The sequence below is a fragment of the Miniopterus schreibersii genome (genome assembly GCF_964146895.1).
Source record: "Miniopterus schreibersii genome assembly, chromosome: 2".
Classification (NCBI taxonomy): domain Eukaryota; kingdom Metazoa; phylum Chordata; class Mammalia; order Chiroptera; family Miniopteridae; genus Miniopterus; species Miniopterus schreibersii.
This window is the reverse complement of record NC_138102.1, coordinates 83,481,841-83,497,553: the sequence shown is the minus strand read 5'-3', so window position 1 is coordinate 83,497,553 and position 15,713 is coordinate 83,481,841. Positions and strand designations below refer to the sequence as shown.

General features: G+C 34.3%; 1 protein-coding gene across 6 annotated transcripts in view; it reads right to left on the bottom strand.

Moving 5' to 3' along the window:
• Positions 1–6,167: 6,167 nt before the first annotated feature.
• The window catches only part of PDS5B (PDS5 cohesin associated factor B), a 169,630-nt gene continuing 160,084 nt past the window's right edge, over positions 6,168–15,713 (bottom strand). For all 6 annotated transcript variants that reach the window (XM_081127300.1, XM_081127299.1, XM_081127295.1 and 3 more), the window contains 2 exons: positions 10,987–11,122; positions 6,168–9,139 (listed from right to left, as the gene is read on the bottom strand). In XM_081127300.1, coding sequence (XP_080983426.1) covers positions 9,104–9,139; positions 10,987–11,122 — 172 coding nt within the window. In that variant the 3' untranslated portion in view covers positions 6,168–9,103. The remainder of the gene's footprint in view (positions 9,140–10,986; positions 11,123–15,713) is intronic.

Below are 15,713 nucleotides of genomic sequence, written 5' to 3'. Positions count from 1 at the left end.
ATGCTAGCCAAAAACTGCAGTAACTTTTTGTAAGAAATTAAATGTTAACACAGTATGGCTAAAGTCTATAACCCATCCTTTTGTACCCAGAGATAAAAACAATAAAAAGACAAACTACTAAAGAGAAAAATGGGCAAAGTATATGAACAAATAACTCATAGACTAGAAATAGCAAATCAAAATGGAAACATGCAACAATGCTGTTTCATTTGTAATTGAAGAAATGAAAATGAAAAAGTAATTTTGTATCCACTAAATTGACAAAAATTAAAAACAGCATTAATTGGTGGACTTTTTGGAAAGCAATTTGGCAGAATTTATAATTTAAAGGAACTCCACAATTCTCTGCATAGGAATCTGTTCCTGACAGGGAATGTGGCACTCCAGCACAAACACATATGCGAGGGATCATTTACTGCATTGTTGTAAAAGTGGAAAAGTAAATAACCTACATATCCACCCATAGAACAGTGACTAATTATGGCATATGCCTATATAATGGGTGTTATGCAGCTGTTAAAAGGGCAAGATAAACTCACTGGTGCTGATAGCGGTGCAGGAACATTAAGAGGAGGACAAACTGTAGAAAGGTACAGTGTGATTCTACTTGCACAAAAGATATAGGGTGTCCCAAATAAACATATACACACACTTTGAATAATTATAAGGGCAGTGTTCATTAATATACATTTCATTTTCAAAATTGAGCTGTCAGCTGTTAAAATGTGTATAATTTTTTGGGGGACACCCTATATACAGGTATACATAAGTGAGAAAGTGACAGACTAAAACCCTTATCTAGTGAACTGAGGGGTTATTTTCATATTTTGCTCTGAATGTGTAGTTTCTATCTCCTTTCTATTTATTCTTTAAAAGCTGCCATGTTAAAAGTTATAGGTTCATTATCTTCATTCTTCAGAAAAAGCCATTGTCAGTAACACCCTTAGCTGGCTTTGGAATTGAAAGCCCTACACAATGGTCTTCAGAACTACTTTTGCAAGGAAATCTCCCCATAACTCAAAAGGTTCTCCACTTCAGCCAAGCTATCAGTTACCAAATGAACCTAATCTGGTATGCACCCAACCCCCAAACATTCATATACCATCTAAACAGTGCTAACAGTATTTCCACCTCTCCCAGGATTTTTATACATGGTAAGCATAGGCACCCAAGGGGCTTAATGCAGACTATATAGTGAACCCAGTTAAACTAATTAGCTCAAGAATTTAAATTATGTAACAAATATTTACATTTTTATCCATCACTTCCTAAAATCTCAGTCTGAAGAATTTTATATACTTTCAATAAATAGCAGTTTTGATTTAACTAAGTTATTTGAATTCTAGTCCAAATCAATGGTGTATTATTTAAGACCATCAGTTCTGATTGGTTCTACTTTGTGAACTCTGGGCAAATCTAGATTTGTAAAATGTTCATAATACATGTTTCTCACAATGGGAAGTAACAGGGAAACAGGTAGCAGAGCATCCAATGAAATGTGGTCAATATTATGCTCATCCTCTTGACTAGGAAATCTCAACACAATTTCAGAATTATTATCACTACTATTTTAAAATGTATTAATATTTGTTCAATGTTGATTTGATGATTACTATCTGAGGTGAGTACAAAAAGAATACGGCTTTGAAATAAAACATCTGATCAAATCTTCAGCTACCAATTCATCTATGAGGAACCATGCGTAAACCATCTCTGGTCCTTGGTTCCGGGGCATGTTAAAGGAAGTGCCATCAATTACCACAGGCCTACAGGGAGTACTACATGAGATAATATATGTAAAGTTTTTAGGAAGGTATCTGGCACAACAAATCATCAGGTTCCTTCATAAGGTGTTATTTATCTATCTTTTAATGATGTCATTAATTTGGTTTATTTAATATTTTTCAGTACTATGTGCTGAGTATTAGAGATAAACTAGTAAACAAAAACAAATACCATCTGTGTCTTCATGTAGTTGACTATGCTGGAGGCAGTGGGACTGTGCTAAGTGCTAGTGAGAGAGGTGAGCTAAGAGGGCAAATAACTGTGGGGTTTGTCCTGTTCATTGACAATCAAGAAAGGCATCCTTGGGGAAAATTCTCACACATAGTATGAGTAGGAAACAACTACAGAGGAAGAGTGCTCCAGGCATAGCTTACAGAATATGCTTTGTCCTTCAAATGTCTATATACCTTTATATGCACTCTAATAGCTTACACCTTTGGTAACTAGGTACAAGGGACTAAAAGAATAGTGTAGCTGGCACAGGTGATGAAGAAGGAACTAGCAAGACAGAAGTGACCAAAGATGCAGAACTTTGTAGTGTACGCTATCCTAAATGCAATGGTAAACTGTTAACAGTGTTGTAGGGTTTATATTGTTATTGTTGGCTGCTGTTGCTGGAGATACATGAGATCACTATTTCACAATTGTGTAGTTTCACTGTGAACATGAGTTTGAGGTCAAGCAAGAGTAAATGTCAGCAAACCAGAGGCAAAGAAATTACGAGAATTTAAAGGTGATTACATTGGTGAAAAAAAACTGAAACCACATCTTCTGTGATACATATATACTATGGAATACTACTCAGCCATAAGAAAAGATGAAATACTGCCATTTGCAACAACATGGATGGACCTTCCAGAATATTATGCTAAGCAAAATAAGTTAGTCAGAAAAAGCTAATCATCATATAATTTCACTCATACGTGGGATATAAAACTGAAACTCATGGACAGACAGCAGTGTATGGTGGTTACCAGAGGGAAAGGGGTGGGGGGTGGTAAAGGGGGCCAAATATATGGTGATGGGTGCATAATGCACTATACACAGATCATGTATCAGAGAAATGTACACTTGAAACCTATATGATCTTATTTAACCAATGTCACCCCAATAAATTTAATTTAAAAAAGTAATTAAAAAAAAAGCTCCAGGAATAATCAGGAGGTAAATTCAATAGGACATGAAATGGGGGTGAGGCGTCAAGAGCAATTTCTACATTTATTTGCATTTTCAGATATATGAAGATGATCAATTTGGAAAGGTAATGCCTTCAGTTTTGAACATGTTGAATCCAATTTTTAAAAGTTAAAAAAAAAAAAGCTCTTGACACTACTCAAAACCCTAAAATGGATTCCCATCAAATTTTGAGCGAAACTTCCAAGAGGTATACAGATATATTCTGGCTCTGCTATCTTCTGAATTCCTTTCCTATCTCTTTATCCCTTGGTCACTTTCACTCCAGAAATCTTAGCCTTCTTGAAATCCCTGATGCACTCAAAGTTCATTCTTCCTTAAAGACTTTTGTACATGCTCTTCCCTCTGCCTATGATACTTTTCCCTCAGGCATGCATATGTCTTGATCCCTCACTTAATTAAAGTCCATACTCTTATGTTCTCTTCCCAAAGAACCTTCTTTGGCTATTCTATATAAAACAGCCTTCCTGCTGAGACTAGGCTGGATGTAGCCTTGTTGTGCTAAAAGTCTGTCATATAACACAAGTCTTACCCTGAAGTCTTTTAAAATGTGTAGACTAAGTCTAACTAAAGCTGAAACCCAAACCTAATTCCATGGACTGAAGTGATCAATCCCTCTAATGCCTAATAGAAAATAAGGCAAATCCCCTCCTCGGGGGGGAGGGGGGATCACATCATCAACTTCAATTATTCGGTTCTTTTAAACACACTGTCCTGGATAAAAGAAAAAAACTGCAAGGCCTACATAGAGGGAGAAAGAAATACGACTGGACAAATGTGACTGATAATCAAAAAAATAAAAATCAGGCAACAGAATCAGATCCAGAAATGATTCAGATGTTGGAGTTACAGAATTCAAACCTGTGTCACCTATATTTAAAACAAGTAAAAAGATGGAGACTTCAACAGAGAAATAAAATCTATATAATTAGATATTCTAAAACTAAAAAATACCATATTTGAAATTAACTAATTGTATGGGTTAAATGGAAAATTGGACATGGCAGAAGGCAGGATCGATAAATCTGAAGATGGGTTTAATAGAAGTATCAGAACGAAGCACAAAGAGAAAAAAAGAGTGGAAAGAATGGAGAAAATAAAAAGCACATGGGACACAAACAGTATATTTACAATGAAGTGTGAGAAAGAGAGAAGCAATAATAGAGTAGAAGTCATGTGAAAAGATAATGGCCAAGAATTTTTCAAAACTGATGGAATACATCAATACACAGATTCAAGAGCTCAGCAAACCCCAAGCAAGATAAATAAAATGATAAGAACCATAAGTACGTTCATCATGGCCAAGCTGTTTAAAACAAAGATAAAATCCTAAAAGTAGCCAGAAAAATTTATCTACAAACAGCAAGAAGGTTTTTGGCTCACTTTGCAACAGAAAATATGAAAACCAGAAGAAAAATAGAATGACTACTTTTAAATTGCTCAACAGACAAAATTGCCAATATAGATTTTTATAGCCAATAAAAATGCCCTTCAAAATCTGACTATGAGTTAACTGCCACCAGACCTGCACTGTATGTAATACTAAAAGATGTTCTTTATGTTGAAGGGAAATAAATTATGATGGAAGCACAAAACTATCCAAAAAAAAAAAAAAAAAAGCACAGAGAGAAAAAACAGTATTTAAAGAAACAATATCATGACATTTATAATCACAAAATATATAGCTATAGCACAAAGAGTAGAGGCAGCAAATGGAGTTGAACTGTTTTAAAATTCTTGCATTGTTCAAGAGGTGGTAAAAGCACTAATATAATACAGACTATAATAAGCCAAACATAATCTGTAGGGTAACCACTATAAAAACAAAAAATACAATTAGGCATAACTAAACAGCTAACAGAAGAGATAAAATAGTAAGCAGCATTTTAGTGAGCCATAAGAAAGTGGGAAAAAAAAATATGAATAAAGACTGGAAAAAGAGCCCGGCCGGGCATGGCTCAGCGGTTGAGCATCGACCTAGGATCCAGGCGATCAGGGTTCGATTCCCGTAAGGGCACATGCCCAGGTTGTGGGCTCGATCAATGACTCTCTCATCATTGATGTTTCTCTCTCTCTCCCTCTCCTTTCCTCTCTCTGAAATTAATAAAGATATATTTAAAAAAAAAAAAAGACTGAGAAAAGAAAGATAGCAAGATGGTAGGTAGGTTTAAAACCTACAATACCAATAATTATAGCAAAAGTAAATAGTTTAAACAGTCTAATTAAAGAAGATTCTGCCCTGGCTGGTTTGGCTCAGTGGTTATAGCATCAGTCCACAGACTGACAAGTGCTGGGGTTCAATTCCCAGTCAAGCGCACATACCTCAGTTGTAGGCTCGACCCTCAGCCTGGTCAGGGTGCTTGCAGAAGACAACCAATCCATGTGTTTCTCTCACACTGATGGCTCCCCCCCCCACACTCTATCTACAAGCAATGGAAAAATGTCTTCAGGTGAGGATTAAAAAAGAGAGAACGATTCTAAGATTAGATAAAAGAACAAGACCAAAGTATAAAATGTTTACACAACACATTTTAAACATGAGAACAAACAATTCATTTGTTGAAAATAAAAGGACATAAAAATTTTCTCATGCAATCAATAGCTAAAAAAAACCTAGTATGGCTATATTATCAGACAAAGTAGGCATGAAATATTCATATAGATATCAAGTGACATTTTAAAATTATAAAAATGTCACTTCATCAAAAAGATATCTTAGATTGTATGTACTGAATAACATAGCTTCAGTGTAAATAAAATAACCTTTCCTCCAAACTTTTCAGTCTGACATATGTTTTCTTATTCTCAGGGGGCTTATTCTATCTTGATCAAACTTTATTCATTATTACTAGCCTAACACATAGTAGGCACTCAATAAATATTTGCTGAATAAATTAATAAAACTGCCACTAGCAACTTTTCTTAGTGCTTACTTTTAAGTTTATATTATACATTTATTTTCTTCAGTTATGCAATTCTTTAGCTTAAACAGTACTTAGTAAATCTCTGTCAGCCAGGATTTTGCATGAGAAGTTTAAACAAAAAGTTTGAAAAAATGTTACTGGGAAATATTATTTTCTCTTCATAAAACAAAGGCTCCAAAATGAAAAATCATCAGAATTTGCCTTTTTCCATTAAGTAAACATATTTAAATATATAGTGACATAAATAAAAGAATACAATTATATAGTAGCTTTCATGTTTATTCAACTTCACAGAAAATCCAAAACTGTGTCTGAAAGTTGGTTATTTATCTAAATACCAATTGTTCATTATGGTGACATAATACTATATGGTAAGGGAGATATGCCTAAGTTAAACAAATTCTTAAATTCCTGACATTTTTCAAGTGGGCAAAAAGGAAATCTTAAAAAATCATACTTACAAGTTGTAAGATGATACAGAAAGTAATTTAACCTTTAATACCTGGAACAAGTTTTACAGCCACATTTGTAATTTACATATACAGTGGAGATCACTGAAAAAGCTTCCTGTTGCACTGCAGCAAGAAATATTATTATAATGTAGATTAAATGGATTTGCTACAGAGTGCAGCAAGATAACCTCACTGAAGAATCACAAGATTTTCATAATGGAACTTGTTACAGTGAGTTAAATATTTTCTTAATTTTATACAGTACATATTTCAAAATGAACATTACCACTGAAGAGCTTGCTAACCATTGTTAGCAATTAATATTTTATATATACTTAATTTTACTTTAGTTATAGAATGTGGCTCTCCAAATGTTAGTATATGAAATGTTAAGTTTAAACATAATAAGATAATCCCCTAAGATGAAGATTCAGGACATCAAAACTTTGATAATTATTGCACCTATTTTTCTACAGAAAGATGGAAAATTTACATCATAATCCTCCCAAAAAGGGAACAGACACATAATAAAATCACAGGCTCATTGGCATTGAACAAAATCTACAATGAACATTTTTGTGAAATGATGTACAGAATTAATGTACAATAAAATCTGCTTAATTATGATCATGCAAATAAAAATCCTCCACAATTTTTTTGTTGTTGTTTTATAAAATGGTCTTAAAGATATACTTCCATAAACATTTCTGGTGTAGTTTAGTCAGTGACAAAAATACAAAGCTATCCCTTATTATTTTATAGATTTATACACATGCCTTTGAACTGATAAAAGAGATACAGTGTGTTTGGGTGAACTGAGCTAATGAAATGTTTAAAAACCAATGCATCTTGGTCCAACATTAGCTGCCTTGATATATAGCAGCCTCCCATAATCACTGGTGTCAGTACTGTTGTAAATAAAGAATAGCTAAATACTGAGAGATTAAGACACAAGTCAAAACATTTTTTTAAAAGTAAAAGGCAGTTTCATTAACATGAAGAAATCTCTAAGAAAAATAATAATCACATCAATTGTGATATACATTGGAAAATAGTAAAATGTCATTTTCCAAAATAGTTTCTTTATTATATCCCCCATCTATTATCACCAATCTTGGAAATATACCTTAAACATAATGGTGTGCCATATGAATATGCTCCATCATTATTCAATGTGATAAATTTAATAAGTTAGAATATGATTTTATTTCTTATGTTAACCATGAAAAAAGAAAAGAACAGCACCCGAAATACTAAAATGAATTTAGCTAGGCATTAAATAATAACCTGTAAGTTTTGGTTCAAAATACAGTTTATAAAACTGTAAAAGTATACTGCCTTATGTAATTCGTTTCTATAATTCTGCAGATTATAATAAAGAAAAAGAAAAAAGATCATCTCTAAATCCAAATAAATTTCCACGTCTCCCAATCAGGACAAAGTAGAATTTCATTTAAAAGTTCATAAGACTGTAATATCTACAGTAGCTCATGTAGTTGGATATATCACTCCGACTCTGTCCTTCCCTCCCAAAACAATGTTTTTGGCTCCAAAATAAAGTACAATAATAAACTCTTGATGAAAAACTATGTTATGGGGCAATCTATCATATACTATGACTAAATATGAATTTACAGAAAAGAGCACATTCCGATTTAGCATTTTTTCATAAACATGCAACTCACTATAAAATACAAAACACTTGCTTTCAAGAACAGCTTTATAAAGACACACTGCATCAATAAAATTTTTTTCTTTCTGATTACCTTTACATTGTTATGAAGAACTGCAACTTTTCTAATGTGTATATATCAGTTTTATATTATAGTGTAATAATTTGCATTTTCTGAACATCATGTTCAAGAGGAAATATCTATACACAATAACATTCTAGACTATTAAAAACTAATTCAAATTACAGAATTTTATTGATACAGTAGATTAACAAGAACTGAAAAGGGGTGATAAAATGGGATAAAGAATTCAGTACATTATTTTATAACACATTCTTTAAAATTAAAATATTTTAAATCTCTCTTCTTAAAATTTTCATTGCCATAAAAGGCCAGAAAATTCTGGGGCCAATACTGAGGCGTAAAATAATCAAACAACTTCAGGAGTATCTCACAATTTGTGTAGTTTCCTCCCATCAGAGGCATTGTTCAGGTGTAATGGCAGATGATTTAGCACCTCTGAAGATTAAGGGTGCCTAGGAGTAAACACTAAGTAAGATACACAAGGGAAAGAGACCATTTAAACTCTCCAACAAATAGTGACATCAAGAAAATGACACCATTTGTTGAAAAAATGTTTTTTCACAGTAAAACTGCAGAGTATACAAATACAAACACTGACAGATGACTGCTTAAGATCTATCCTAACAAACTCTTTTCAAATCAATAGATCCAATAAACAGTTGGGTACTGTCAGTTTAAAGCCACAGATAAAAGCTATACAAGCACGTTAGAAATCAGAAACATTAAAAAAAAGAAAAAAAATATTTACAAGTTTCTTCTTTAGTTTATTTCTACACAGCCATCGCAAATTACACTTTCACAAGACTCCATAGTCAATGTTATCACCATGCGTATGGCTAAAGTGTGTGACCACAAATACATGAGGTCATCAAAGTAAGGTCCAACTGTCCACTCTTCAGCAGTCCCATTTTGTGCATCAAAGGTTTTACTCAGCCTCAAACTTGATGAAAAATGTTTTGAGAGTGTTCACACAGAAATTAATTACTTTAATTCATCGCCTTTCTCTTTTAGAACTTCTCCGCCGTACCTTAAAAGAAAAATCACCAGATGCTTAATTAAAATGAGTACACATTTATTAGACACAGCAATAATAATAATTATATTTTAACCAATCATTATTCTTACTTGGTCCTGATTTTCTTTGCTTTTCTTTCCTTGAAACCTTTCTCCTATTTTAACTTGCTGCCTTGGCATCACTTATTTAGACCTATATAATATTTGAATGTTCATAAATAGCTTTTCCCAGAATAGCAAGAGAAAAATTATTACTTCTCTATTTAATAACTTTAAAAAGAAATGAACAGAAGTCAATGCTGACAGCAAGTAAAACAATTGCAAGTATCTTTTTACTTATATTTCTGTGGTAAAAGAAAACATTTGATACTTATGAACTTGGGCTTACAGCTGTCTTTCTGGGAATATATTGAGTTTAGATCCTAACAACTCTCAAATACATGTAAGTAAGCTAAAATTCAGACACTTTCCTATTAACTGGCAATGGCTAATGAAAGCACAAGACTCTGTTCAAAAAAACAAGAGGAATATGCCCAGCTGGCAAGGCTCAGTGGTTGAGCATCGACCTGTGAACCAGGAGATCATGGTCTGATTCCAGGCGACAGCACATGCCCAGGTTGCAGGTCCATCCCCAGTAGGGGGAGTGCAGCCAGAAGATCAATGACTCTCATCATTGATGTTTCTATCTCTCTTTCCCTTCCTCTTTCTGAAATCAATAAAAACATATTTGAAAAAAAAAGAAAACTTGTAAAGAAAAGAAAAATAAACAAGTAGCACTTTCAAAAGGCGGAGAAACAAACCATTTAAAACAAAACAAAAATCAAGAGGAATATAAAAAGGACAGTATTTTAATTTAATTGATATAGTTTTTCACTGATGAAAATATCGGAGACTCTTTCGCCTTATTTTTACATCCCCCCAAAAATTTGTGTAAGAAACAAGCCCAGCTAGTCTGAGACCACAATGCAGCATATTTTTCTGTGGTGTTAACCCATCCTGCTGCATATTGAAGAGCTGATTATATTTTAAGTAGGACAGAGAAGCGAGGATCAACTCTGGGACTTGATCACAGAACACAGGTTTCTTATATAAGATGGCTGGCTCAGGTCATCCAAAAATTCAGAATTAGTGTTATCAAGAGAACAGCTCTTACTTAACCGTTTAACTATCTTTCTTCCAAACTGAAATATCTGAGATGTGTTAACTGGCAAAACAACTCATTCCTTAAAAAATAAAACAAGTATCCCAAGAAGCACCACATTCCTACGTTTAAAAAGAAGTGTCAAAGGCCTGTGGAGGGGGTGGGAGCGAAGTGGAGGGAATCCATTAGGGGGGAAAAAAATGGGATACCTGTAATACTTTCAACAATAAAGATAAATTAAAAAAAAGAAAAGGAAGTGTCTATTACCAATTTTATGAATTCCAAAGGCTGATTTTAATTAAAAATAGGACTTTATTCTATATGGTTGACTAACTTCTAGTTTCTACTTTGAAACTCAAACAAAAATGAAACATAAATAATAGTATATTTAACAAATATCAGCACTCTCAAGTCAAGGTACAAAAATGCCTGAAGTGTGAGTATCATACTGGCACTTGTTCTTCTTTACATTCAGTTTAAACCTGACATTTGCACTTTCACTAGGCTACATCCATTATTCTTAGTTTCAAGTTTCTATAAAAGATACCTTCTGCATTATACAAGCTGGCAGATAAAAGAATGCTACAAACTAATGAAGAAAAAATATAAATATTTAAAATTACAAGTAACATCAAGTGCTAAAAAGATGTGAACAAATATTTACCAATCCTATTTCTATATTCCATACTGTCACACATGGCACTTTAATAAACACATACATTTACTGTAGAAACTTCCTCTTCTTCTGTTTCTTCCTGTGGAATATCATCAACAGGAGAGCTACCCTGAAACACATCTACTTCTTCACTTGAGTCATTTTCTTTAGTAGCTGCTTGTTTGGAGCGTCCTACACGGCTAGAGTAAAACACATGTAAAATACAATGAACATTCTGATCTTTAAGATTACACCTCATTAGAGGGAATGCTTTATATATTTCATGAATTCTCAGATTATCATTTTTATCCTCAATTATCTTATAAGAAGGAAATATTTTTCTTTAAAGAAATATTTTTATTGATTTGAAGAGAATGAGGGAGAGGGAATTGAATTGGCGATCTTTTATAAAAAAAAAAAAATCTATTTTTTTGATTTCAGAGAGAGGAAGGGAGAGGGAGAGGGAGAGGTAGAGATAGAAACATCAATGATGAGAGTCACTAATCGGCTGCCCCCCTGCATGCCTCCTATTGGGGATCGAGCCTGAAACCCAGGCATGTGTCCTGACCGGGAATTGAACCGTGTGTGACCTCCTGGTTCATGGGTTGATGCTCAACCACTGAGCCACACCGGCTTGGTAAACTGGAAACCTTTTGGTACACTGACAACGCCCAACCAGTTGAGCCACACTGGCCAGGGCAGAAATATTTTTCTTATCTTCTGAACTGTAAACAAGTGTTAATCCTAGAATCTTACATACAAAGATCTATCAAGTAACAAAAATACGTGTGACTGAGACCAACACCATAAAGGAATCAAAAACATAACTCAAACTCTGTTTTTTTTAAAAAAATCTTTCCCAACTAGTAAAAGGCATTTGTATCTTCCTTAACAGTACACTACACTTTATCTGGCCCTACAGATTCGATTTCTAAAGAAATCTCAAATCCATTCAGTTCACTCTACCTCCATTGCTACTATATATTTCCAAAACATTCTCATTTCTTGGTTCTTCTCTTAACAAAATAATCGTTTAAAAATACAAGCATAGCTGATGTCACTCCCGCTGGATAGCTACCTACTATACTCAGAGTAATTATGTAAATCTCTTAACACAGTACATAAGGTCCTGCACACAGTCCTTGCCAGCCTCCTCATTCCAATCTCTTTCTCTCCCCAATTCCCCACAACTACAATCCAGCAAACCCTTGCCATCCTTCAACTCTCTGATTTTGACAAGATTTTTCCCACTTCATAACCCTCAAATACAGTGACCCCTCCACCTATAATGTTCCTCTCCCTACACACTATCAGTCTAATTACTACTATTCTCAAGGAATCAACTTGTCACTTTCCCAAGAGAAAACTCTCCTGACTTCCCAGCTCTCCTATTACGTTTTTAGAGTAGCCTAAATTGTTTCTGCATGGCACATATAAAAAATCAGAATTCATATTTATGTGTGATTATTTTATAACTACATGCCCATTTACATTGTTAAGTCCCATGAGGAAAAGAATCATGTGTTTTGTGCCACTATATTGCCTAGCAATTAGTATTCTCTAAAACATACAAGGCAATCAAAAATATATGATACCACCATTTAATAATATGTATCCCCTACTGGTATTTATTTTTCAAAATTAAGAATATTGTTATCACTTCTATAAGCAATCCAAAAGATGTATTGTTCAATCCATGCTAAAACTAAGCATTTTTTGATATTTTATTTATTTAAAAAATTTTTCATTACAGTTTAACCTCAGTATTATTTTATATTGGTTTCAGGTTTACAGCATAGTGATTACCAGGGGTAGGGAAACTTTTTGCTGCCAAGGGCCATTTGGGTATTTATAACATCATTTGTGGGCCATACAAAATTATCAACTAAGAATTAGCTATGAAAGCTCCTAGATTTATCAAATTTCAAGTCCCGCCTGCAGTTTCCTTGGCAGGGTCATACCAAATGTTTCTGTGGGCCAGACATTCCCCTCCCCAGGACTAGAAAATCATATACTGTACAAAGTGTTTCCCCCCAATACTTCTAGTACCTGTCTGGCACCATACACAATTAACGCAATATTACTGACTGTATTCCCTATGCTATACTCAACATCCCCCTGACTATTCTGATACTTCCAATTTGCACTTCTTAATCCCTTCGACATTTCCACCCAGTCCCCAAAACCCCTCTCACCCCTCTACCAGTTTGATCTCTGTGTCTATGAGTCTGTTTCACTTTCCTTGTTCGCTTATTCTGTTCTTTAGTTTCCACATACAAGTGAAATCAGATGGTATTTCTCTGCCTTATTTCGCTGAGCATAATACCCTCTAGGCCCATCCATGCTTTTGCAAATGGGAAGATTTCTTTTTTTATGGCAGAGTAATATTCCATTCTGCATATATATGTTTTTTACCCACTCATCTTTTCATGAGCCCATGGGTTGCTTCCATATCCTGGCTATTGTAAACAATGTGGCAATGAACTTAGGGGTGCATATATTCTTTTGAATTAGTGCTTTGGGTTTCTGTGAATAAATACCCAGAAGTAGAATCCCTGGGTCATAAGGCAGTTCCATATTTACTTTTTTGAGTACCCTCCATACTACCTTCAATAGTGGCTGTGTCAATCTACATTCCCACCAACAGTACATGAAGGTTTCCTTTTCTTCCACATCCTCACCAACACTTCTTGTTTGTTGACTTACTGATGAAAGCCATTCTGACAGGCATGAGGTGATATATCACTGTGGCTTCTTCTAGTCATCTAGTCACACAACTCTAGTCATCTCTGAGATGTCCTCCTTCCATCAGAGCCAACGGTGAACGGCTGGCCCTTTAAGAGGGAGCCTGGGTTTCTAGCAGAATCCAGTCTCTCCCTGGCAGAGAGAATCCCTGCTGATTTTCACAACCAGATGTATGTGGGCTCCTCTACCTGGTTCTGTTGCTCTAAGCTGGGGAGCCTGGCATGGGGTTGAGAACCTACTCTGCTGAAGGGGAAATCCCCACAGCTGAGATATCTCTCTGGAACCTCAGCTGCAACCAGGAGAAATGGGGGCCAGCCCTTTTCAGGTCTCTGCCCTTCCTACCAGTCTTGATGTGGCTTCTTCTGTAAATCCTTGGTGATAAACTTCTCTTCAAATAGTTTTCATTTGGTTATTTGGGATGTTTGCTCTATCATTTAGCTGTAATTCCAGTTTGGTCCTGGGAGGAGGTAAGTGTAACTTACCTAATCTACCTCTATATGTTGGATCTCTCCAAGCATTTTTTTTTTTTTTTAACTTGATACAGTTTTACAGAATTAACAGAAGAAAATATAGGAATTACACAGAAAATAATACAATGGTTCTTAATTCCACTGAGGTCAGAAGAAGAAAAACAGGCATATGTAACATGTTGTTTTATGATCTCTAAAAACAAAGCTTCCTAGTGAAGAGAAGATAGGCTCTCAAAACAGAATAAAGAGTCTCTGTATTGATTTCTTTTTAATCCTCATCTAAAGACATGCTCATTGGTTTTTAGAGAGGGGAAGGGAGGGAGGGAGGAAGGAAGGAAGAGCGAGAGCGAGAGAGAAACATCTGGTTGCCTCCCACATGTGCCTTGACCGGAGATCAAACCGAAAACCCAGGTACGTAACCCTTCGGTGTACTAGACGACAGACACTCCAATAAACTAAGTCACACCGACCAGGGCTCTATTGAGTTTTTAAAAGAAACACTTCTTTGTTTTAGAACATTCATGTGACCACTTGTGTGGTTTTATGAGAGAACATGATAATAATTTAAGCCCTTAATTTTATGATGCCCAAATATAAACAAATTAATGTCATGAGCCATTATATTTCATTGTTATAAAATTAATCATGGGAATTTAATATTCCTTAAGAATTCTTTTTCTAAACCTAATGATTTTCCATGGTTGAATCAAAATATAACGAAACTGCCAAGAACTTGTACTTACCTTTTTAATTTTTTACCTGAGGAAAAAATTAAATGGAAGAAAGCATGAAATACTGGCTAGATACTCAGGAAACTTTTCCTCTTCCTGTGGAATACATAGGAATAGGAAAAACTTCTAAGATAACTATTTAATCAAAGTGTGTTGGCAACTCTGAGAAGTCAAGCCACTGATGTAGTTATGCAATACTCTGAGAAAAACTGGTGATTGTCTGACTAATGAAAGTCAGATTTCCACTTCAATAACTGAGAAAAAAAAGTGCAAAATTTACAAATTATAGCACAGATGCTCCTGCCACATAAAAAAATTTGGATACAAATCTGTTACTGTAACTCTCATATAAACATGTGACCGTGTGACCATCCAAAATTATCTGTATGTGGATAATAGATGTATTAATTTGAATAGAAAACAAACAAAATCAAGACATCAAAAACTTGAGATCAGCATGTGATAATGTCTATGGATGTAACTAAAGAAAAATAACACCTGTTACTTTTCTACACAGTTCAAAGAATAAGAACAAAAGTATAAAAGCTATTTTTTTGAAAAAGTTGCCAAGGAAAGACACGAAGAAAAACTGTAGTGTGGAATGATAAGGCAACCACATCAATATGCTGTGATTATTTAAAAATACATTATCAATGTAATTTACTACATTAACAGAAGGATAAAAATCATATGATCTTATCAATAGTTGCAGAAAAAGCATTTAATAGGATATAACATCCATTTATGATTAAAACACTCAATAAAATAGGAATAGAAGTAAAGTATCTTAACATAATCAAGGCCATACATGATAAATCCTCAGCTAATATCATATTCAATAGTGA